At 38.1% G+C, this 24,746-nt stretch overlaps 2 protein-coding genes across 5 annotated transcripts; one reads left to right on the top strand and one right to left on the bottom strand.

Annotated features, from left to right (window-relative positions):
* Positions 1-1,187: 1,187 nt before the first annotated feature.
* Positions 1,188-8,480, top strand: LOC131334426 (putative pentatricopeptide repeat-containing protein At1g19290). 4 transcript variants are annotated; one of them, XM_058369432.1, is made up of 5 exons: positions 1,188-2,980; positions 3,112-3,441; positions 4,070-4,176; positions 5,499-6,273; positions 8,035-8,480. In XM_058369432.1, the coding sequence occupies exon 1, from the start codon at positions 1,308-1,310 to the stop codon at positions 2,922-2,924; it is 1,617 nt and encodes a 538-aa protein (XP_058225415.1). In that variant the 5' UTR covers positions 1,188-1,307; the 3' UTR covers positions 2,925-2,980; positions 3,112-3,441; positions 4,070-4,176; positions 5,499-6,273; positions 8,035-8,480. The 4 variants fall into 4 exon arrangements, with proteins under 4 accessions (XP_058225415.1, XP_058225414.1, XP_058225416.1 ...); XM_058369431.1 differs by lacking the exon at positions 3,112-3,441; XM_058369433.1 differs by lacking the exons at positions 3,112-3,441; positions 4,070-4,176.
* A 1,224-nt stretch (positions 8,481-9,704) lies between these two features.
* Positions 9,705-17,468, bottom strand: LOC131334424 (probable linoleate 9S-lipoxygenase 5). Its single transcript, XM_058369428.1, has 9 exons — positions 17,094-17,468; positions 15,451-15,722; positions 13,960-14,200; positions 13,147-13,488; positions 12,776-12,861; positions 12,476-12,583; positions 12,065-12,369; positions 11,146-11,409; positions 9,705-10,558 (listed from the first exon to the last, which is right to left on the bottom strand). The coding sequence occupies exons 1-9, from the start codon at positions 17,296-17,298 to the stop codon at positions 9,805-9,807; spliced, it is 2,577 nt and encodes an 858-aa protein (XP_058225411.1). The 5' UTR covers positions 17,299-17,468; the 3' UTR covers positions 9,705-9,804.
* Between the last annotated feature and the right edge of the window lie 7,278 nt (positions 17,469-24,746).

The following is a 24,746-nucleotide window of genomic DNA, read 5'->3' as shown; positions in this document are numbered from 1 at the left end:
CGAAGCAGAGTACTTGAGATCTACAAATGAAGCAGACATTGCCAAGCTCCTACATGTGGGAAGACGATGTGGGTTCTCTGATATAACTCGCGAAGGTACCTTTATCAACCACGCCAAACAGTGAACATCAATTCTCCGTGCCGTAATACCTTTTGTTTAGCTGGTTCAGAGCATATTGAAGTGGAAGAAATATCCAACTGCTTACCATGGCTTCTACATTGAATAAGTCGAAAACCCACCATTATACTTGAAGTAGTTGCCTCGTATGAGTTTGTAGATTTGGCATGCTTTCTTTGGCATGCCCGGGTCATTCAACAATATCAACGTGCTTAATCAATCTCCTCTCTTTTGTTGATCATCGTGTCATTCGTGCACCTCCTGCCCAAGTGCCCATTATGTCATCAACAGGCATTAATACAACAAAGGGTACTATTGCGGATTGTAGGTACCCTAAAATGAGCAACTGTGGTCTGAATCATTTCTCAACCACACGAAAAGAAAAAAAAAACAACTCCTTGCGAGGATGCAGAGGCAATTGAAGTATCATGAGTGCAAACATTCAATTTATTGTCCGCTAACTTCCTTTCCAAAATCTTGCAGTCCGATCATCTGATGCATATTATTAGCTCCGCAATGATCTTGTTGGACACTTATGAGCGCGTCATTAAGAGGAAGAATGAGTTTCGAATGGATGTAGTTTTTTTGGTGGTTGTGATCTTTGACTCTTTTAATATGTTCCTTGTGGTGGAAATTAGCTAAATAAAACATTTCATTTTTGGATGGTGGTACTTTTGAATGGTTGTAATATTCGAGTCTTGTAATATGTTTATCGTGAACGCCTTAAGAAGTCGCAAATTCGAATCCAACGAAAGCTAAACTTTTCGAATCTTGGGGCCGTCGAAGATTTGGTGACCATTAACTTTAGAGTTTTCGAATTTGGTCGAAGTGCGTACAAGTTGACCCGAATATTCGTTTATAGAAAGGAAAAAAAATTCCACCGTGGTGAAAATTTGGCAAGGGTCTCCAATGACATTACTAATATTAGCAATGTTGGTCTAAAATATAGCTCACACTGGCACAATCAAATTTAGCAACTCCTTAATCGATTACTAAATTTTGACGTTTGAATAATCAAAACTAATAGCATTTATTGGAGATACCCTAACATGGGAGGGATATATTGATCTTAACAGGTCAGCAGGCCACCGCCCAATACATCTTTTTCAAATTTCCCGGGCAACGCCAGAGCTCTCCGGCGAAATACCCGAAAATCTTTCCGACCAACCAAACGCCGCCGTTCTCAGTCCATGAGGAAATCCACAACGATCAATTCAACAAAAACCCTCTCATTCTTCTTCACCCACCAATCAATCCACACATCACCGCCCCTCTCCCAATGGAAACCCCGACACGAGTACAAGCTGACCCGGCCCGACCTCGTCGACCGGATCTGCCGCCTCCTGGTCCTCCGCCGCCACGACGCCATACCCAACCTCTCCTTCGACTTCTCGGACGACGTTGTCGACGCCGTCCTCGTAAAACTCAGGTTGAACCCTAACGCCTGTTTAGAGCTCTTTAAATTAGCTTCCAAACAGCAAAAGTACAGACCGGATATAAAATCATACTGCAAGATAGTCCATATACTGTCGAGGGGCCGAATGTTTGACGAAACTAGGGTTTACTTGAACGAGCTTGTTGGATTTGTTAAGAACAAGAAACTTGGTTTGGTAGTTTGGGGTGAACTAATTCGGGTTTATAGAGAATTCTCGTTCTCGCCGACTGTTTTCGATATGATCATGAAGGTTTACGCGAAGAAGGGTTTGACGGTGTGTGCCTTGCATGTGTTTGATGAGATGAGTAAGAGTGGACGCGTGCCGAGCTTACAGTCTTGTAATAGTTTGCTTAGTAGTTTGGTTAGGAATGGTGAGTTGTACACTGTTTTCGTTGTTTATGATCAGATGGTTAGGGTTGGGATTGTTCCTGATGCATGTACATTTACGATAATGGTGGATGCGTGTTGTCGGTGTGGGAGAGTGGGTAAAGCTTTTGAACTTGTGAAAGAAATGGAGGGTTTGGGGTTCGAACCGAATGTAGTGACGTACCATTGTTTGATCAATGGATATGTCGAATTAGGGGATGTACGAGGGGTTGAGGGAGTGTTGGAGTTGATGGAACACAGAGGAGTTTCAATGAATGCTGTTACGTATACGTTGGTGATTAAGGGTTATTGCAAAGTTTGCAAGATGGAGGAGGCGGAGAAGGTGCTTCAGGATATGAAACAAGTCCCATCGTTTACTATGGATGAGCGTGCTTATGGTGTTTTAATTGATGCATACTGTCGAAATGGTAGAATGAATGAGGCCTTGAGGATGAAGGATGAGATGCTGGGATTGGGACTGGAGATGAATTTGTTCATTTGCAATTCCATTATCAACGGGTACTGCAAACTAGGTCAAGTTCACGAGGCAGAAGGACTGGTGATGAGTATGTCCATTTGGAAGTTAAAGCCCGATTCTTATACTTACAATACTCTTCTTGACGGTTATTGTAGAGAAGGCCAGACAACCGAGGCTTTTAGTATTTGTGACAAAATGATAGAAGAACGTATTGAACCATCTGTTGTAACATATAATACCCTCCTAAAAGGTTTATCTCGAAGAGGTGCATTTGCTGATGCTCTGCAGCTTTGGCATTTGCTGCTGAAAAGAGGTGTGGCTCTAAATGAGGTAAGCTATGGTATTATATTGGATGTGTTTCTGAAGATGGAGAACTCTGAAGGTGCTTTAATGTTATGGAAACATGTTTTAGCTAGAGGCTTTGCGACTAGGATAGTATTCAAAACGATCGTTAATGGATTATGCAAAATGGGGAAAATTACTGAAGTAGAGGAGATTTTGGAGAAGATGAAGGAGCTGGATTATTGACTTGATGGAATATCTTATACGACATTGAGTGATGGATATTTGGAAGCTAAGCACAAGTAAGTTGTTTGTCAAACTTTTCTCTGATGCCTTTCATTTGTCTACATTTCCTGCCACGTGTTGTTTGTTGCTTTAGGTCCAAATCCTTCTTAACCATGGTCCATAGTTGGTTCCTTCCCCCCCCCTCTAGGTTGGATTAGAGCCTACTGAAAACTTGTCTTGACCTACCACTCTTCGAACACGGACATCGTTCCACTTGTTGCATTTTGGATATGCATTCGAAGAGAGTTCGGTAAGTAAATACTTTTTTGATACTTTCATGTGGAAGAGCTGGATGAGAAGAAAGTCTCATGTTTGTTTGTAAACATAAAATGGCCCCATAGCTGTACCATGGGTGCTTTATTATGTGAATCACCTGGGATGCTAAATTAGTTTGGAGTGCATCTTGAAAAGACGCTATGACTGGAAAAGGATTTTCTCTGACAAATGTACAAGAATTGTCAGTAGCTAGATAAACTAGGTACTATTGACAAGGCAAACAGCCTTTGCAGTACATATTTTGATCTTTGTCTGGTTCTAGGCAGAAAATCTTTTAGCTTATGGGTATGTGGTGAACTCCTGCTATGCAGGCGCCTCATCCCTCAGTTGGTCTCAGAATTTCTACTAGATTGTAATTTTTTCTACAATTTACTTGTGCATTTACCCATATTCTTCCCTTTACTTACCAGGGGAAAGAAATTGTGCATTTTCTGCCCTCTCCGCCCCCAACTGAAAGGAGAAAAAGAACAAGATTTGGAAAAAAGGTAGGAAAGTAGTTTCTCTTGTTTTAGTGCCTCTGGAATTCACCTTTGCACGGGTGCAAAGAAATGATTAAAACAAAAATTCATGTCTTGTTAGGACGATAAATACTGTTACATCTGGTTAATACCAAAAGTCACTTGACTTTGCTGTTTACTGGGTGGGTTTTGTCCAGGTGAACGCCTTTGATTCATTTAATAAGTTTTCTGTTTCTCCATTGGTTCTTCTGTTCTTCAGAAATGTGTTTTGTCGTGTCCTTACCCATGCTTTTGACTGGTTTTTAAGAATATTCTGTTGTTTAGATCTTACCTGCGATCTTCGGGTAATGTATATTCCATGCTGTGATACAGGTTGTAAAGTGGTACTACCACATGGAGGAGGAAGTATTATCTGCTAGAATTATGTTGAAGAAAGCAATGTTGAAGTTGGTCCCCTTTGCAGCAAGTGTTTTCTCTAGGTGCAGCCTCACTTCTTCTAAATAAGTCAACGTTTCTTCACCCAGTTGCCTTAAATGGAAATTAATGCTTATTTCATAAGCTTGACTAAGATAGTTTAGATTTATTCAGAACGAGAATAATGTTCGAAACTTGGCTATGTGTAGTGAAGATAATAGAAAATAATCTGATGGTAGGGAAAAAGGCATGGACTGAAATAAGCTGGGTTTCTCATTTCTGTTCTCTTTTTGTTTAAGTTTCTCCTTATTCCTTTTTATTACATCCCTTGGCTTTTGTTCTTTTGTAGTGTGTAGTCATTTGGTCACTCGTACATGCTGCTTGCTTCCCTCCTGTATTTTATGAATAACTTCTTGTGGGCTCTGAAAGATTTATAAACACACCAATGAATGAATTATAGTTCTTAACCTCTTGTGATTTTCCAGTTCTAGGTTTCTATTAGATATAGTTGCTCGTTTACATGCAATTTTATTTCTTTTAAGTAGCTTTGTTGCAGGAACCTTATGTTGGGAGACCGCTCCACACTCCTGCTCCCATCGAGTCAAAATGGCATTCCCAAATAGGATGGAAATTCTAATATACGTCCATTTTGAATAAACAAAGAAGAGCTACTAAGAAGAGAGCTTGTAAGACAAGAAAATGTAGTATCGATTATATTTACATCAATATATACTCTTTTCCTGTTTCCTTGATGTCAATCAATGTAACAAGCAAATGTGTTTTGTTTTTTAAAACATCCAAACCTCAATCCTAATTTTCTAGATTTTTGGTTTTCTTTTAATTTTTTAAAATTTGGAGAGAGAGAATGTGTTTTGTTTTTAAAAGCATCCAAACCTCAATCCTATTTTCTAGATTTTTGGTTTTCTTTTAATTTTTTAAAATTTGGAGAGAGAGAGATTTTAGGGGAATTGGGGGAAAATTATTCTAATGCCTCAAGCGGATTGCCACGCGGTGGCCCAACTCTTTCCACCACACATTTGTGTGGTTCCCACTACAAATTGTTGAGCCCACACAATTTTTGTTTGTCCCGTGCATTGAACGGGCACAAACGCTTGTTTACATAGAAACAATTGTTGATTGATGAAAAATCTCCAATTTATATTGATATTTTAGCCTTTATGTTGCAACCGAGAGAGAAAACATGTTTGTACTACTGTGGTAACTGAAAAGTATCCTTAAGGTGTGATTTGAATTTTTCTCTCATTATGCCCGTTGGAAGTTGGAACCTGTCCTTTTATCTTACTTTGTAGTATCTTATCAAGGATAGTTTGCAGTTATGAGTGCATATGAATGCATGAGGTCCTTACTTTTCTTGGTTTTTTTCCAGGCAAAGGCAGCATCCATTTAAGGAAGACTGTAACGAATGGCTATACAGCTGCTGGATTAGTGGTCACTGGTCACATACCTTGTTAAGAGCGTGCCGGTAGTATGATTTAAGGTGACGTTCAAATATTTGAAAATCCTACATCATTCGTAAATGCAAGTGATAAGTGGAAGGCTAAAGCATTACAGCTAGAACTTCCCTCTTCTCTGCTGATCAAGTGATTCAGAGCCTTACGAATTTAGTAGGTCTGGTAGTTTTCTGCTTTTGCTTTGGTTATGTTGCCTTGTGGTTTGGCAAAAAATGCGATACCATCCGTGTTCAAAACCTTATATTGCATTCCCTTGACAATATCTATAATTGATAAACTTTTAACACCAATATGCATCATTGCAACATAAAGACGGCCTGAAGATTATATTTGAAGGAAAAGTTCCTCTCACTAAAGTATGAATTATTAATGGAACCTATGTATTTGGGAAAACTAGTATTCTTACAGAAATTTGATTGTTATGCAGTCTTTTTGCTGTACTTATCAAGGTTTTTATTGCAAGTGAATGTATAATAAATTAATAAGCTAATAACATCAAAGCGCCTTTCAATCCACCATGGAATTCCTAGATGTAAACCTTACCGCAGCATAACGAAGGCCCAAAACATAGTTCCTCTAAATTGTAATTTGGCTATCTACAGGGGCCGTTGTTGTGGAAAAATGCTTGGGCTGTCAAAAGTGAGAATGCATGTTTGAAAATGAGAGCAGGCATTTGGTTCTTGCTATGTGGTGGGTTTCTCCAGGCCTTAGCCTTCTTATGTGTGTAAACTTCTCATAGAATGCTGTGCAACAACAATCATCAGATGAACTTGGCAATGGAATGAGAGATCAAACACCTCCATTTCTATCAACAATAATGGAACCCTTGATACAAGGGTAGTTCATCCTTTCATTTTTACTATCTTTGTCTAGGATATTATTTTTTTCATTATAATGTCCGCGTCCTAGAGATAGGGTGCCTAGAAACATCATATGGTGGGTTCTGGAGAGAAAGGGAGTGTCCAAAGGGTATATCGAGGTGATTAGAGACATGTATGAAGGTGCCGTCACTACCATTAGATCACCAGTAGGGAAAACGAGTGAATTTCCAATCACTGTAGGATTGCATCAAGGGTTAGCCTTGAGCCCGTACCTCTTTGCCTTGGTTATGGATGAATTAACTAGACAATTTCAGGAGGATATCCCATGGTGTATGATGTTTGCAGATGACATTGTCCTCGTAGATGAAACCGCTAGAGGTATTAATATGAAACTAGAAATTTGGAGGGAAGCATTAGAGTCAAAGGGTTTTCGGATAAGTAAGAGTGAAAATGAGTATATGGAGTGCAAGTTTAGTGGTACCGGCAGTGCGCATGAAAGAAGAGTGATGATCCAAGACCAGGAGATACCAAAGAGTGATCATTTTAGGTATTTAGGCTCAATTATTAGTAGAGATAGAGAGATTGCCGATGATGTGAGGTGGCTTAAGTGGAGGAGTGCAACTGGTGTACTATATGACAAGAGGGTACCCACAAAATTGAAGGGAAAATTCTATGAAACTGCCATAAGATCAGCGATGCTTTACGGGACAGAATGTTGGCCTATTAAGAAACAACATGTGAGCAAGATGAGTGTAGTGGAAATGAGAATGTTGAGGTGGATGTGTGGTCTAACTAGACGAGACAGGATTAGAAATGAAACGGTTCGTGAGATGGTACGTATAGCACCTATAGAGGAGAAATTGAGGGAAAATAGGCTAAGGTGGTTTGGATATGTCTACCGTAGACCAGGAGATGCAGTAGTTAAGAGAGCAGATAAGATAACTTTGGGTAGCATTCATACGGGGAGGGGTAGACCTAAATTGACATTAGATGCTGTTGTGCGCAAAGATATGGGTATAATGGGTTTGTGTGAGCAAGTGGCCCTTGACAGAGCTCAATGGAGGAAAATGATTCATGTAGCCGACCCCAAGTGATTGGGACATAAGGCTTGGTTTGGTTTGGTTAGGTTAATGTCCGCGTCCTCTCATGAACTGTGGACAACATTTGTTCATTGTTATTTTTCTACGTTTTTTAGCTGGAAACCTTTTGTGAAAAGTTATGATACATTTAGAAGAAGTCCCAAGACAGTTAGAATATTCGGAGATTCAAAAATCCTGAAGTGAGAGTGAGACTATGCATTAGACACCACGTGTTGATGACTGAATTGTTATATATATATACTGAGTTGTACTGATTCTGGTGAATTGAGCAATTTTCTGTGAACTGCTCAATTTGGCCAAAATTTTCCTAAATGACCGCGTGCCTTTCATAATTCTTGAATCTTTATTAGCCAAAGAATTCCTTCCCAATATTGGCCTTTGGGTCTAATTCCTGCTTCAATCACTCTCTCTCTCTCCACAATGGTGTAGACTGCACGCATGTTTTTGAACATCTTCTCGGGAAGATTGTTACTTTTAGTAAAACTATCTACTTTATGGTTAAAAAGTTAATTCTCTTCTCGATTTGTCAGCATCATGGAGCTAGGGAATGGCCTCTGGAAGTGAGGTGTGCAGAGACTGGCAAGCTTGGTGTTCTTTGAGATGTTGAAAGCGCAGAGGCAAGTGCAGGCTCTTTCTACTTCGTTTCCAAGTTGCATAACTGCATGGTTCCGAGATGGTGCCCCAACTCATCTTATTAGAACATGGATTGAGAAAGAGGTGTGCTGGATACCTAATGGTTCCGCTTCCCATCCGCTTTTGGTGCTTATTATATTGTTGTATGTTATCTGACTTCTATTTGTATGATTACTTTCAAGGTTACGACAGTCAGGATTTGGATTAGGTGTTTCTCAATCATATGGTTGTATTTCTGGTCATTCTAGATGTTGTTCTTTGTATCAATGGTCTTCCTTTTCTATATAACATATCATGCTTGATATCCTGCCAGAAAAATAATGGTTGAAGTTCCATTTTAAAAGCAAGGGAAGCGATTCCAGTGTCCTCATTGTACATCACCCTTTTATGCATTCATGTTTCTGTCAATTCTTTATGACTTACTCAAGGTTTCCTGACATGAATGATATTCTAAGCTTCCGTTTGTTTGATTAGACTAATGATGAGGGGGTATAATCCTCCGAGATAAGTAATACCATCAGACTAATACTGAAGGGATCAATGTTACAATGTCCACCAGATTGTATATCCCCCCTTTGGGATTTTATATCTGACGGATATAATCATGACCACAAAAGTTCTTGCCGTTGAATAGCTTGGTATACATTGTTAGCTTAAGCTTTTGAGACAATTGGTAACTTAACATGGTACAGAGCTCAGGTTGGGAGAGATCTTGGATTCAAGTCTCACCATTTGCATTTTCTCTGCGTTTGCAGTCTGCTTCTCCGCTTTGTATTCTGTTTCGCTTTTGTATATGCGTATTTTCATCTCCACTTGCAAAACAGGGTTGTATGTGAGGGAGGATGTTGAAAAGCTTGATATACATTGTTGGGTCCATTTCCGAATTGCTTAAGCTTTTGGGACAAACCAATTGGTAACTCAACGCTAACTAGAGGAGTGTGTTTGGATTTACGATCCAATCCAACATTTTTATCCTGACAAACAAACAGGTCCAAATAGCACTTATGTCTCATTGGCTTAGGTGCTCATCAATCCCTGATTCCCATCACAGCATGGTCTGCTTATTAATATGAAATATAAACATCTCGTGCACAACGTTTTTAAGATGCAATGGCAGGTGCTATCCATCTGGGATCTATGCTGCAGTTGAGTCAAGGAGTCATCCTCTTCCTAAAATTTTGGAAGGTTTGCCTACCTGCTACCTCTCTGATCTTGCTGTCAATGGAGAGCTCAGAGTTGTGAGCTAAGAAATTTGACAACGGCGATGACTCCCGGAAAAAAGTGGTCTATGGGCTATAGGACTCTTATCTTCCAGCGAGCTACGTAAATGGATCTACTAAAGTTCTTTTACCAGGTAGGCTTGACTAACTGAACATACAACTCCAACTGCTGGTTATTTCAAACATAAATTTTGAAGGGCTATTTATTGACCAATTACTCATAGAAGAACTATTGACCAATTACTCATAAAAGAACTACTACCTTTTACATGTTTTCTTGCGCTTGGTCCTTAATCAGTTATCCTATGACTAGATATAAATGAGGTACACTAATGGTGAATTGACACTTTCTGATGACCTTCTTTATCATTATAAACTTATTGGTATAGTAAAAACTACTACAGCTAAGAACATAGTGATAAGTGATAACATCCCGAATAAAAAATCTCAGATTGAGACACTGTTAGGAATCCCCTTGCCGGTAAGACCAACGTTGCTACTTGGAATTAGCAGTGTGTAAGGCATCTTGGCTGGTCCAGCCCTGTTCTTCCAATTCTCATCACTGTTCATCCCTATAATTCCCTCCTCAATTTCTGCCAACTTCGTTCCAAATCTCCCAAAGGCTCCTAATGCTTCTTTATTTGCTGTCCATTCAGGAGTATCTCTCTGTCCGAGGAAAACCTCATCTGAAGTATGCCTTGACAGAATCTCTATCAGGGAAATGCCAAGGATGCTCTGCAGCTGAGGGGTAACTGTTTTCAAGAAAGCCTTGTCTGGGTTTGACTCAAGCTCATCATATTCAAGAGAACCCGGTTTGGGTATGAACCGGCGGCTCATGGCGGGTCGGTTAGGAAGGTACCCTCCGTAAGGGTATTGTCCAAAGTTGACTGCTGCATGGAGGGCAGAAGCGATCCATATGATAGTAGTACACGTTTCCACTAGCTCTTTGAGATTATGCATTTCGTGCCACCATGATGCATTTTTCTTGTCAGCATGACCTTTCTCCCGGATCTCATTCCACCACAATTGAAGTTCAGAATCTTTTTCAACCATGTCATCTGAGCTATAGTACAAGGAGCAATACTCCTCAACCCATTTTTTGATTGCAGACCAGATTTCCAGGCCATCAACAGCATATGGGTAGTCCTTTATTAGCAGGCGTACACCGTTCGGATATTGTGGGTCCTCAACTGCCACCCCTCTGCACAATGAAAAAGGTAAGAGTGCAGAATTAGTAAGCAATGAGGATGGATATGGATTCATGAACGGTACTTTTCTTTGCTTAGAGCCTTTAGATCATTTGTATCAGTCACCAAGTTCTGAGTTTTGTTTCCCAAACTCTAAAATCTGTATTGTCAAAATCCTACGACACACGTAGCTGCGATTTCATGATTCAGTTGAATAACCAAACAATTGACTCCTATCTGGGGGGGGGGGGGGGGGGGGGGGGGGGGGTGGGGGTGGGTCGTCGTTAACTCAGCATACCCATGTATACGATTCAGTTTGATAACCTGTTCAACGGATTCACGGATTCAACTTTAGGAACACTTTTTACTTGCAAAATCAATATTATAATGAATGGATAATGTGTTGAATTCATGTCACTTCGATTTAAAGTTTTGAATTTTGAATCTGTTGAGTGATGGATCTTTGATTACTTTTTCATCTAGTTCATACAAATTACACATCAGTGAATTTTGAACAACTTTTGCATTGATGTGGATCTCAACTTTTTCAGATTTGCAGCATACATATATGTCTAAGTGATTTATCGTTATATGTGACTACCTCTTGATGAGATCAGCAGGGAGTGCTTGCTCTGAGAAAACCCAGTCCTTATATGCGACAGCTGACCATTCCATGGCATACTTTGCTGGGAAAACTGTTCTCTCAAGTAGTCCCCCTGAATTAATGAGAGTCTGTCTAGCGAGTGCATTGATGTTCATTGTATCGCGGAAGTGAGGATGCAAAAGCTTATTAATCGGGTGAAGCACACTTAGCTGCCTGTTTGTTGCAATCACAAATGGCTCAATTACTGCATGGGTGTGTAACCTGTGAACAAAATCAAAGATATGGTAACCATTACAAACTAGACCATGAAATATACTAATGAAGGCTTTCGACGAAAAATGCTTTCCAGTGTTAATGTTTCACCGATTTCCCCTTGTTTGGTTGGACCAAAAGTGAGTAGGCTATTTTTTGAAGTGAAGTATTTTCACGATATGGTGAGACTTGGTTCCTTCTTAAAGTACCTGTGGCTGTAAGGTATTTAACTCGGTTATTGACCACTGAGGTGCCGACCCACTTTAATAGATTTTTGAAGGTACATTGTTCGCAGCCATCACGTTCAATCAGGATTTTAGTCTTTCTGTATTTATGTACGTATATGTTACTGTTTATGTGTTGACAGAAGTATATATGTTCATAATCATATTTACCAAAAAGAAAGAAAGAAAGAAAAGAAGTATATTTATTTACAGTTGTATTGTATTTGTAATGCTGATGTTCTGGTTTATGTTTTATTCTTCACGACAGTGCTTTCAGTGAGATTGATATGTTTTTTTTATTGTTTTCCTTTTTTTTTTCTTTTTTCCGTAGGTCAACCAAACTACTGAAGACAAGGAAAAAGTGATTTGCAATTTGCAAACTTATTTTACATACTTGTACACTGAAACAAATGGAGCTGGATTCCTTGAAAGATACATACCAGTGGCAAATGAGCTGATGATAGCCAGAGTCATTTACTGCAACATAAGCTTTAGCCAACTGCCAAACAGTGCCTTCAGCTCCATGTTCTGCTGGAGTGTACACTTCACTAACTTCTCCTAATTCATCTCCGTCAGGGTGAGGGAGGCTCAGCTCGATTGCCAGTGGCTTCAAAGTTCCATCATTTTTCAAGAAGAGGAGTGTCCTTGTGGCATATGTCTTGGTGGAAGTCAAGTTTATCCGGCTCAGGTATGGCATCAGAACATCGTGGTAATCTAATGTGAATAGCTTGTTGCACTTCAGTGCCTATCTCAAGAAAATGGGTTTATTTCAGTTAGATGATATTGTGGGTTCCTTTTGTGAACTGTTTGGTTTAAAATTTTCACCATTATGGTAGTTCTATGAAAAATACCTCTTCTAAAGTCAACCCCTCTAGGTTTTTCTCGATGCACTCCTTGGTCTTTGAACTGGCCTCATCGTTGTATGCCTTGGGATTTAGCTTGCTATTTGGAGGGAACTCCTGCAAATATGTTTTCTGGTTGTTATAATTGAAGGTGAAGGGTGTAAATCCTCTTAGATAAGCTGTACACGAGTTCTCAAACTAAAGAAAATCGAGTTACGAATATGCTTGTGAGTTTCTTTTTTGTTGTTGTTACTTTTTGGTGGAATAATGGATAACATAAATGCATACAACAAGAAAAATTTAGTTTACTTGGAGAAGATGGATGACAACAGGGTTTAATCCAGCCAGCATTTCTCTTGCAAATTCTTCGTCTGTTCTCCATGCGGACTTGTCCTCTGTTTTCGGGAAATCATGGTTAGACACACAAATTCCAAGCTGTTAAAATTGTTCCATGACATGAGTAACTACAAAGTGTTTTATTACTCTTTGCCAGAAAACATTTCTGAAAAATGACTTCTGCAGAAACAATTTTTTGTTGAATTCCATTTTCATGTAAAACACTAGAAAATATGCAGAAAATCTTTTCTGGAAGATGTTCTCAGGAAAATCAAATTAAGCGTTAGTGTCCATAGAAGTGTCTATTCTGAACAGGAAATAACTGCTTAGAAATTTTATCATGCCTTTGATTACTTGTGGCATTGGAAAATGGAATGGTCGTTCGCCATCGGTTCGAAGTATTTCCTTGAGTATCGGTAAGGGGATCTCTTTCCTAATGCTCTCTAGGAAAGGGAAGTCTGGCACCTTGATTCCTCCTTCATAAAGTTCTAGTATGTCTTCGAGGCTGTCAAATTCACTAGGGGTCCTGTCAAATTGAGCCTCGGCCTCGGGGACAAGGAATTGAAATACAGATTTCAACCCATAAGCGACTACATCTGAGAGCTTCAAGTGGCTGAATCGTTCGTCTCTTGGTACATAAATGCTTAAGCTTTTAAGAAGAGGGAGCCTGCTCTCGTGTCTAGGATCTGTAAAGAATACAGCAGAAAACATATTATGGGACTAGCATCTCTCTGTAAAGATATAATCAGAATATAGGAGATCTGAGCAGTAACGGTTACAGGATTTCCAATTGAATGTATTCGTCTTTTCTGTTCAGTCCTCATGCCAAGCTAGGAAGCACGGTTGGGATATGGGCCATACGATATTAAAAGCGCAATACGGCACTATCTTAAAAATTAGGATATTGTTACAACAACAGTACATCTGTAAGGAAGTTACCGCAATTTCTGGTCAGTTTCCAGCCATATCGGATAGTTATCTGGCCATACGGGGGTGCGTATCGATATCAGATACATATATTGGATAAAAGTACGGGGCACTTTTTGGGAGTATCCGTGTGCCTTAGTTACGAAGTTACCACTAGACATGATGGAGGGGAAGTATTAGTAAAAGTACTATATCCAGGTAGTGGCTGAGAATGGACACAAATGTCTGACCTGTTTCTGCCGGTGGTCGGCCTGTTCTTCCCCTGCGAGGATAAGGGTATTCGGAAGACCCTCCAAGAATTGGGCGGGCGTGCTTTGGGCCCTTTTCTGGGTCACTCAAATCGTTGTATACATCGTAGTCATACACACGATCCCATTCCTCGAGTTTTCCAGTTCCATTTCCTCTAAGGGTTAGTAGTTCTTCTTCTCTGTAGTGACGTAGTGGAAGTGGGGTCTCGGTTGGAAGATATGTCTGCATCAAGTAATAAGATTCGTCTTCTTTAGCAGATGAATAGACCTGGTTAGGCTAACTCAACAACACTGCTATGTTGATCATAAACAAAATTTTGAGCGTGGTGATAAATTTTTGGTATTCAAAAATTGTTTGATTAAGGTTGTATCATGAGGGGCTTTAGGTTCATTGGTTATGCTTATCTCAAACACAAGAGCTACTAGCGTGTTTAAATGTTGAACTTCAAAATACTTGCTGCATATTTTCAGAGGTTTATAAATCATTCCCCCCCCCCCCCCCCCCCCCCATTAAATGCGTACTTCTATGTCTCTCTATAGATGGCATTCAAAAGAAGCACCCTTTACTAATGTAAATTAAAGTAGGAAAACTTCCCAACCATTATGGGACGGTATTCTCGAAGACTGACATCCTCAATTTGTATTTAGTTCTGTGACAGTTTTAGGAGCAGATATCTAACAAACCACAGATTGTATTTAGCAAAGTACACATAATGCAGTGTGTGGGCCCCATCCAACACTGCTCTATGCATTGTGTTTTTTTCACAATGCTTTTCATATCATTTTCATACTTCTTAAATTCAAGGGTGGAGCCTGTCTAGCAAGTACGGGTGCAAACGAGGTGAGCGGTGCTTTAGGGTGTTTGAGCTCAGTTTGTTTTAAATTTGGTGAGCTTGAGCTTGATTGGTTTTGAGAGCTCGTGCTCGTTTCGAGTATTAAACAAGACGAGCCCTTACCTAGGAATCAAGCTTATCTACATGAACCGAGCTACGGTAGCTCAAGCTGGCTTGTTTACTAAACGAGCCAAGAAATCTGTTCAAGCACGGCTCTTTTATTAAACGAACCGAGCTGAGTCGAGCCTTGAGCTGCTCACAAACAGATTGGTTCGTTTGCAAGCCTAGTTGCAACACCTCAATTACTAGCAAAATTTCTCAAGAATATGTATGAGTTTTGCTTTTATTTTACCTATTTGATGCCTCAGGTACCAAAATGTTGCCCCAATGACCTACATGAAAGTTACTGCCTTTGTTTGGTTTTAAGTTTTGAGACATTTTTGATGTAATGAGTGGTAATGAGTGGAGAGAGATAGATAGAGAAACTTATTGAGAATCGTGTAGAGTAAAAAAAACTATCTTTGCCCTTTTTACTCCATTACTAAACAGGCCTCTCTAGAAATCCTGGATCCCGCCTTTCTTGCATTAACAACATCATCAACATTCATCTTGCATTATTCTAGAAAATATTGTTTCATACCTGATTAGTAAAGAATACTCTGTCTTTTTTGTAGTTCTCAGCTGGGTAAACCCAAGAGTTGCAGACAAAGTGGATCCGGCCATGACCGGGAACATCTTCGAGGGTGACAGTCTTGAGGTAAAATTCATTGGGGTGGGAATTCTTTATTATGAAAGCCCCAGGTACCCCTACCTCCTCTTCCCATTCGAAATTAACACTAAATGTCTCATCTGCAGCTGTTATTTGGGTTATTTTCGTATCCCAGTCCAAATATGCTGGCTTTCCAAGTATCCCTGCATAGGTATGATAATCTTCAAATTAGATCCTGTAGTTCATCTGCCAGAAAAACTTTAAACGAGAAATATACCGATAATTTGCTACTGTATTAAAAGACAATACTGGTTAGGTGAAGTACATGTTGGATGAGAGCTAGCTAGGAGGCCTTATCTTTATAGTTAATATTGGCTTTAGTGCTTGTTCACAAGATTTTCTAGCTTTGCTGTATAGATGTCCTGCTACAGGTTAATTGATCACTCATAAATTTTTCTTTATCAGCAAAAGACAGTGGTGTTAGTATAGTTATATTAGCACCTTGGAAGAGGGGTTGAACTCTTGACCTCCTTCTCCTAGCACCTGTTGTTCGGCCAAAGGCCTCTTGGCAATTTATCACTCGTAATAGTCCCAATTGGTGCTATGTTTGGACCCCGGCTTCGTCGATGAAAAGAAAAATGGCATTATGAAGAGTTATTGATGCTTTTTTGCGGAACCTACTGGAAAGTTCTCTTCTTTTTTTTTGTCATTTACCTACCCTTTTTATTCTCCTGTTTATGACCCAATCAAACAAAAAAGAAAAGTGCAAATGTTTCTTTTCTTACTTAGTTTTTTTCTTCAGTACATTGTCTTTTTGCTTTTGCTTTCCCTCCATAAAGCCAAGATTCACAAATAGCTTGATAAGTGCAGATGTATTGGATTGTGGCCATTTTGTAGTATTAACTAGTAAAGAAGACTGGTAGAGTTTGAGAATCATTACTTTTAAGAGATTTTTTGTAATCCACCTGAGAGAAAAAGTGATGAACAAAAAATTTACAGGTGAGTGTACTATTGACTATGCAGTGGAATGGATTACCTAAAACTAAGTTCAGTTGCAAATCGCAGCTGGAAGCCGCAATCTGTTTCTCATACAGACCCTACTAATTGCTAAGTATGATTCGTTGTTATGGTTTCTTTTTGTTATGCCCTTCCAAAAATCATTGAAATGAGCGGCCAGACACTGACCGTCCATTTCTCTCAGGTCAATTATGCTTCGTCCTGGTAGATGATCCTAATATCTGAATAATCTGATACTTCGCATAGATGATGATGAGGCTTACAAAATGAACTACTTTGATCGTCAAGTGGGACTGTGGTGAATCTCATTCTGTGACACATGAGAGTCACTTCAGAGGATTCGCATTTGGATCACAACCAAGTAAAGAAAACTACAAGGGATTTGTTATGGTCTGTTTGGCAATGTTATACTAATGTTTTCTGCCCTTGGAAAAGTAAATTAACATGCTAAACCATTTAACTTGTTAACAATTCACAGGAAACAGCAGCAGCAGATACAAAGAGGAAAAGGAAACAAAATCAATGAAGTTTGGAAATGAATATAGCAGAGAGCTGACCTGGGTCACCATTAACAGCACTGATGAGCTGAAGAGAGACCTTATGTCCACGAATCTCAGCAAACCGGTCAACAAGTTTTGCCTTAAGGTCATTGAAGTCCAGTAAGTTCTTCTTCATCAGCAGCACAGTTCCCTTGATCTTCTTGATCTCTGCTACTTCATGCTTGGTCCTCTTGTTGCTGTTATCATCATTGAGTTGATCCATGTGAGAAACCTGTTTTTGTTTGAAACAGAGATATTGATTGTGGGAGAATCAAGATAAGATTGTTTCTTTTTGGAGTTGATAGATGTGAAGGAATGAGGAGGGTTGGTAGAATTTTATAGGCAAAGATTAACGAGGGTGGTGTACTGAGAAACTTCACTGGATCTCATTGGAAGGTGTTTTTTTTTGTTTTTTGTTTTAAGAAGACTTGGACAATGCCCTCGTTAAATAATTTAATGAAGTCTCCTCTCCTTTTCTTGTTTCTTTCGATAACTCTGGGCGTTAGAATCATTTTACGCGCATCTCAAGTAGCCCTTGGAGAACCAGTTAAAGCCAAAGCAGTGTCTTGTATCAATTGGCCCTGCATAAATTGATAGCGTTTGAGAAGTTTCGAATATGGAACTGAGGAGGGAGCAAAACTCTTGTATTTCAAGTTTTGACCACCAGACCAATAGAGTTATTGATTTTACGAAACAATTTTTTTTGTCCCAGAATATTTTCAAGTGGTCATGTGTGTTGTGTTGACTGACATTGCATTCATTTTTAATGGGGTTCACTGTCGATATGTGACAATTATTATATTCGGGCCCCATTTGTGGCGGTAGGACAAGGCTTCTCTAAAATATATATATTTTTCTAAAGTTTGATGAAGTTTAATTTTTTAGGACCTATTTTGGTCCCACCTTGAGCTTAAAGTGGTGATTTAAATTGTTTATTTTGTTGTACTTAGCTGTGAAAGGCCAGGGCTTTCTCCCACCTCGGAGGTAAGGATGGCAATTTCGCTTGAACCGTTAGTTACTCGAACCATACCGAATTGATTAGTACGGTTCTTAACCGCAGTATTGGTTTTGGTTTTTGATTTCACAAAATCGGCTGGTTTGATTCCAGTTTCGGTTGTGTTAACCACACACTGAAAACCTAACATACATACGTACCTGCCTACCTATAAAATCAACTCAGTTGAGTTCAGTTAGGGTTTGTCAACTCAATGTCTTGCGCCTCTTTTCCTGCCAAAGAAGAGTGGGAGTTTGCTAAAGAGGTTTTTGAGGGGCTCACAATTTTCTGTAAGGTGATGGTGGTTTGATAATGCAAAGGAGAGGAGATGCCAACTGCTACTATTGGTTTTGTTTGGACACTTGTATCACTTGGTTTTTGGGGATTAGGTCTTCGTTTGGACACTTCCATTGCTAGGACTCTTGTACCAGTTGATTTTTGGGATTAGGTGTTTACTACCTATGTTTTGTTCTTTGCTGATCATTTTCTTGTTTGTGTTGGCTTCTTCTTTTTTTTTGATCGGTTTGTGTTGGTTTCTTGCCACCGGTTTTGGTGAAAAACTTAACCGAATTGATAACCGTGGTTTTGGTTATGTTTAGATAAAATGAAAACCGTCAATTTTGGTTTTAAGTATATGTTACGCTTTTTGATTTTGTTAATTAGGAAACCGAACCGCACCATTGCCGTCCTTACCCGGAGGTGTGAGTTTGATTCATGAGGGGTAGGCTAATCGGTCTGGAGGTGAAAGTCTATGTTATAGCCTCAAGGGTCTGAGTTTTATGAAGATTTTTATTTTAAATTATTTCAGAAAGATTTACAAACTTAATTTTCCTTCGTCTTTTTATTTTTTGTTTTGCATTCTATTTTAAAAATATATCGTAGGAATTTGATTCTTTGGTTCCCCTTTCCATTGTCTGGCTGAGTGGACAATAAAGTAGCAAAACCTTCTGGGTGAAAATTTAGAGAATGTTCGGGAGCCCCTTTTTTTTTAAGAACGTGAAATTATATTGAGAATTCAAAGAGCTCATCAATAAGTAAAAAAATTTAACCAACAATAGCCAAATCATGCCATTAAAATAGATGTCTTAAGCCAGAAGTACTAGACGTAAATCTCAATAACAAATAAGTACTACTTTTCTACCGTTTTTACCCCAATAATAAAAAAAGCATCTCAATATAATTTGTAAACTAAAAGGCTAGACCTAAAATGAAAGCAGCTATGCTACTTGCACATACCTTCTTACACAGATTTTGCACATATTTTTTATGGGGCCCACCTCGGGTCCCACCAATATGATTCAAACTGCTCATTATTTTTAAAATAATTTTTTAACAGTATCTGTAAAAATCAACTCTATAAGATATCGGTAAGGGCTTTTTCAGAAATAGCAGAGCGAATCAGACTGTTTCACTCTACTATTTTTGAAAAAGCTCTTACCGATATCCTATCGAGTTGATTTTTTACAGAAACTCTTAAAAAATTATTTTAAAAATAATGAGCGGTTCGGATTATATTGGTGGAACCCGAGGTGGGCTCCATAAAAATGTATGTGCGAGATTTGTGTAAAAATGTATGTGTCATTAGATTTATTGAAATGAAAGGCCTAATGTCATGTGCTGCTTGAGTGTGTCATCTCAGGTTAATGGGTCAATAAGAAAAATTAAGAGAATTTATAACGTCACTAAGGAGTGGCGTTATAAATTTGGAGAGTGACATTATCAATATCCAAAATTAAACATTTATTCTTATTTTTTCCGAGTTACGTGAGTTCAATATGTATTCGTCCCACTTAATTTTTAGGTTGTCGGATCGTGTCAAATTTGGTTCGTACCAAAAAAAAAAAAAAAAGTTGACCCAACCCCTCTAATTTCTTGTTGGATTTACATTGTATTAACGCACCTTGTCCGAAATTCCAATTCCTACAGATGTCTATTCAGGTGGACCCTTTAGTGATGGCTGATGGGTATGTTTTTTACTGTCATTTGTTTTTTTCTTTCTGTGTCTTCTTCTAAAAAATAAACGTGAATCTTTTTGTCATTTCATGGGAAAAGGCACCTCCAAAAACATGCTTACACGTACAAATAGAATCAAAATATTACACTGCTAATATGTTCTTGAAATAGCTATCAAAACATTTCTTGAAATTCTTTCATAACCAAAATAATTTCTTCAAATTGTGTCTGTGGTCTTGAAAGACAGTTTTTTGTTATAATTATTGCCAATGTCTTTTTAGTTGTTTTGTTGATTTTTTTTTTTCCGAATTCATTATTGGTCTTGATAAGTAGAATGTAAAATGTAAAAACAAACGATTGAAAATTTAAGAAAAGTTCAAAAAAAAATGAAAAAGGCCCTAAAAGAAAGTTTGTTTGTATTTTTGTGAATTGTTTTTAATCGGCTTATATTTTATGCTTTTATGATTCATCTTGCCGAGCTTCGAATGATTAATCCATAAACTTTGACAAAAAATTAATTTTTTTTTACCTAACATCAAATTACCAACTCACTTTGGAAATAATCAATTTTGCTCAAATCCACACTTAATTATGTCTGGTGGAACAACCATATCAAGAATAAGTTGTCCTTCATATATTCCAATTAAACAATATGAAGTAATTAGGGTGTGCTGGACAAAATTAGTTTCTTCTGAAGATAGGGGGTAGTGTTGATGATTATTATTATTATTTTGGTTTAGTTTTAGTTACTCCATTATTCTTTTGGATTAATGATTCTTTTTTCAAGAATATCTAGACCAGTAATTAAATCAGAATATGATACCCCTTAAAACCTTTTCCATTGCACAAAAATTAATATTCCCACCATTGTCTCTTTCACTTTCTCTGGCCAAAGTTCTTACAGAATATACCTATGCATGAATATTAGGGTTCCTCAAGGTCAAGTCTTATTTCCTGTTTAATTTTTCGTTTTCTACACTCCCTTTTTTTTTTTTCCCGGGTAATACATGGTGTCCAGTGCCAACTTGCGCGCATGCACTTTGGACTAAACTATATAACCCCTCCGACAGTCTCTTCAAATGCGAGTTGCTGGCAAGAGAAAAATCAAAACCTGAGACCATAGGGAACAAACTCTTGAATTCCAGGTCAAGACCACCGGGCCAACCCCTCATGGTTAAGTAAAAATTATCTGTTTCCTAACCTTTTCTTATATTCGTTTTTGGTTTCATGAAGATCATCAACAATGGACGGGAGGGGGTATTATTGGTAAGCTTGAAAACCCTCCCCAGTGAGTTTGAGCACTAATCTGGCATCTCCAATGTCATTAACGATAAATGGGAAAATCTTTTTAACTGCAGGGCCGTGAATAGTTGTTTACGGAGCCAATTGCGATCGTCCAAAAGTGTCCACGGCTGAGCCGTGAATAAGTTTCTCCCAACAATAAATACCATTATTTGGCACTATCCAACTCCAATGGCTTGCCGATTGACAAAGCCCCAACAAATAATTTTTTACCACTTATGAAAACCAACGAGTTTGTAGTCCAATAACACTTTCTCACTTCTTTCACATGGAAGGTGATGGTCCAATTCTCGCCAGGAGTGTGAGTATTTGGTGTGGTGGTTAATAGCCTTTGAGCTTAGCCCACCCGTTTATAGTTTAGCGGTTCCTCTTGCCCAATCCCTTAGGAATAGGCTAGACCTCTATCGATTGGCAAGAAAAAAAAAAATTTACCTTGCGAACCTGTCAATAATTTTTTATTAAAACTCCACGTAAAGAATTCGTGATCCAAAATTCTAGCTTATGCATCATACAAGATACCCAATGGCTGTGACCTGTATTTAAAAAAATAGCTTTGACACCACTGGAGTAGTATTAACATTTTTTTTTTTATTTAAAATTCATGGAGTACCAAGCCAAATAGAGTTTTTACTCTAAAAAATACTCCCTCCGTCCCAAATTGTTGTTCCATTTTGGGCAATCGTGCCACTCAAACAATTGTCTATGTTTCGCAATCTATATTTTTTCTTATGATTTCAATTTTTTTTTAATAAAACTAATTGAGATTTATGAAATAAGATCCATATTGAATATAAAAAATATTATAAATTGAAAGATATAGAATTTTTTTTAAGAGCAGGAGCAACAATTTGGAACGATGTGAGTACTTCATATTCCTTAGATGTTCTTTGCATTGACTTGGTCCCCTAGCTCGTGCCATGATTCTTTCTACTTTGATCATTCAAAGCTAGTAAGAGTCATATTCACACCTAATTGAGTAATACTTCTTTTGTCTCAAAAAAAATTATGTGATCCGCAAAATGAAAACTTTAGAAAAATGTACGTACTTCTATAAAAAAATTAAATATTTTCCATAAGTTGAAAGAACTTACTAATATCTAATAACTAGCGCAAAAAAAAAAAAAATTCCAACAACTCTTTTTTTTTTTTATACAGAAATTCATTATTCTTATATTTTTTTTTTTTTTGCAAGCCGGACAATTTTTGGGTACCGAGGTAGTATTTTTTTTGGTTTCATGCATGACTGAAACGTGTTGAGAGTGACCCAAAACCAAAAAAGGTAGTAATAAAGAAAAATTTAAAAATATTGGTGGTTGGAAGATGTCATGTCCTGTCATGTTCAAGTGAGAATGGTAGATAGCCAGATAACCGTGTGAATGCTAATATTTTATTTTAAATTTTAATTCTACCAATAAAACGCAAACAAGAAATGCAAAAAAAAAAAAAGAATTACCACTTGTAATTTGCTTATGTTCGATGATCAAATCATGCATCTGGTTTGACCCGACCATGTGGGTCCCACAAGGGCCGGCTGGCTATTCTTGACAACGCGCATTTCCACCTACAGTGTGTGTCTGCCAAGTAATCAAGTCAAGCAAGTCAATTCTATCACAAAAATTCCAGTGCTACAAAGAATTATTCCAAGTCTCTGGCTAACCACCCATTTGCTTTGCAGGAAGTCTGTGTGCCCATAGGCGGTTTAGTTCTATACTATGTACCATGAAGTATGAACACCCATTAATTTAGGTAATTCACAACAGAACACCTAATTACATCAGTTCAAAATAAGATGCACACTCTTGACGGTAAAATTTGAAAAATTAGAGAGAGAGAGGATAAAGTATCTATTGTTATCAGTATCGTGCTCTGGCTTCTTTGTGACGACAATCAACTCTATATCTCCGAAAAGAAGAGTATATATCCAAAAAGATCTATGCCAATTTAATCACCACCCAATTTCCTACAAAAATATATCAGTGTATTTATTCGTTGATTGAGTCTTGTTTGACTAAAAATATAAAAATTCACCGTAGCATATTATGTATTTTTTGGTCACATTATTTACATTAATATATGCATTTTGGTATATATATATATATAATCCGGGCCGCTTAATGTGATCAGAACGTGATTTTAAGGGTGCCCGTGAGAAATCAGCAAAAAAAAAAGACTGGGAAGGGCTTCATCCGAACAGTTTCTTATTGAACTTTATTGAACGGTCCAATAAAAAACTGCTCAAATCAAGCCCTTCCCGGTTAGTTTTTTTGCCAGTTTCTCGCGAGCACCCTTAAAATCACGTTTTGAACACATTGAGCGGCTTGAATCATCAAAATTTGATCGGGAATTATGAGATTAAGATTTGGAGTGTTTTTTTAAGGGTTTTTTTAAGTGTCTCCGGAACCGCCCCGATATATATATATAAAATTCTTGAACACCCTGTTGAAATTTTTTGGAGCTGTGCTCGACTTTTGTTCACAAATCCAAACACAGATATATTTGCAATCGTCCGATGCCCATTGACTATATAAAATAATAAGGAGTCTACGTGCATCAGATGATTTGAGGGACATCCATATATGAATTTGTATACATAAAGTCTGTGCATGTAGTATTGATCCTTACTTTGGGGTTTGTCTGGGAAGAGATAAAGGTTATTGGGCAAATTTTCGTAGTCATCCCTGTAGTTTTACGGTTGTCTCACTTTCGTCCCTCTAGTTTCAAAGTGCTCCAATTTCGTCCCTATAGTTTGTTTTACGTTTCAAATTGGTAAAATCATTAACACCGTTAACGAAACTAACGGAAAAAAAAAAATAAGTGTTCCAATTTTCAATCCGTTTGAACCGGTGCAAATATCTTATTTTTCTGATCATTTTATCTTAAATGGTCATAATGGATTTTTGACTCTAAGGCCTTTCAATGAGCACCCTAAGAGAGCCCTGAAACTAAATAAGGAGTCTACGGGTGCTTGTTGAAAGGCCTTAGAGCCAAAAATTCATTACGACCATTTAGGATAAAATGATCAAAAAAATAAGATCTTCGCACCGGTTCAAACGGATTGAAAATTGGAACACTTTTTTTTTTTCCGTTAGTTTCGTTAACGGTGTTAACGATTTTACCAATTTGGAACGTAAAACAAACTACAGGGACGAAATTAGGGCACTTTGAAACTAGAGGGACGAAAGTGAGACAACCGTAAAACTACAGGGATGACTACGAAAATTTGCCCAAGGTTATTTGGTAAAACAAAGTGTTTTTGCACTTATGTACTCACAAATGCTTTGGTGATTATCTGATCATATTTTAGATACCATGTGATATTTCACCATTGTGTTGATAGAGTACACCTCACTTATCATGTATTTTACCAATGCAGAGGTGACACGTTACTTGATCATCACCAGAGATAATCACCCCATAACATT

This window comes from Rhododendron vialii, chromosome 7a (assembly GCF_030253575.1).
Source record: "Rhododendron vialii isolate Sample 1 chromosome 7a, ASM3025357v1".
Taxonomy (NCBI): Eukaryota; Viridiplantae; Streptophyta; class Magnoliopsida; order Ericales; family Ericaceae; genus Rhododendron; species Rhododendron vialii.
The sequence above is the reverse complement of the archived record's forward strand: the minus strand, read 5'-3'. Positions and strand labels throughout refer to the sequence as shown.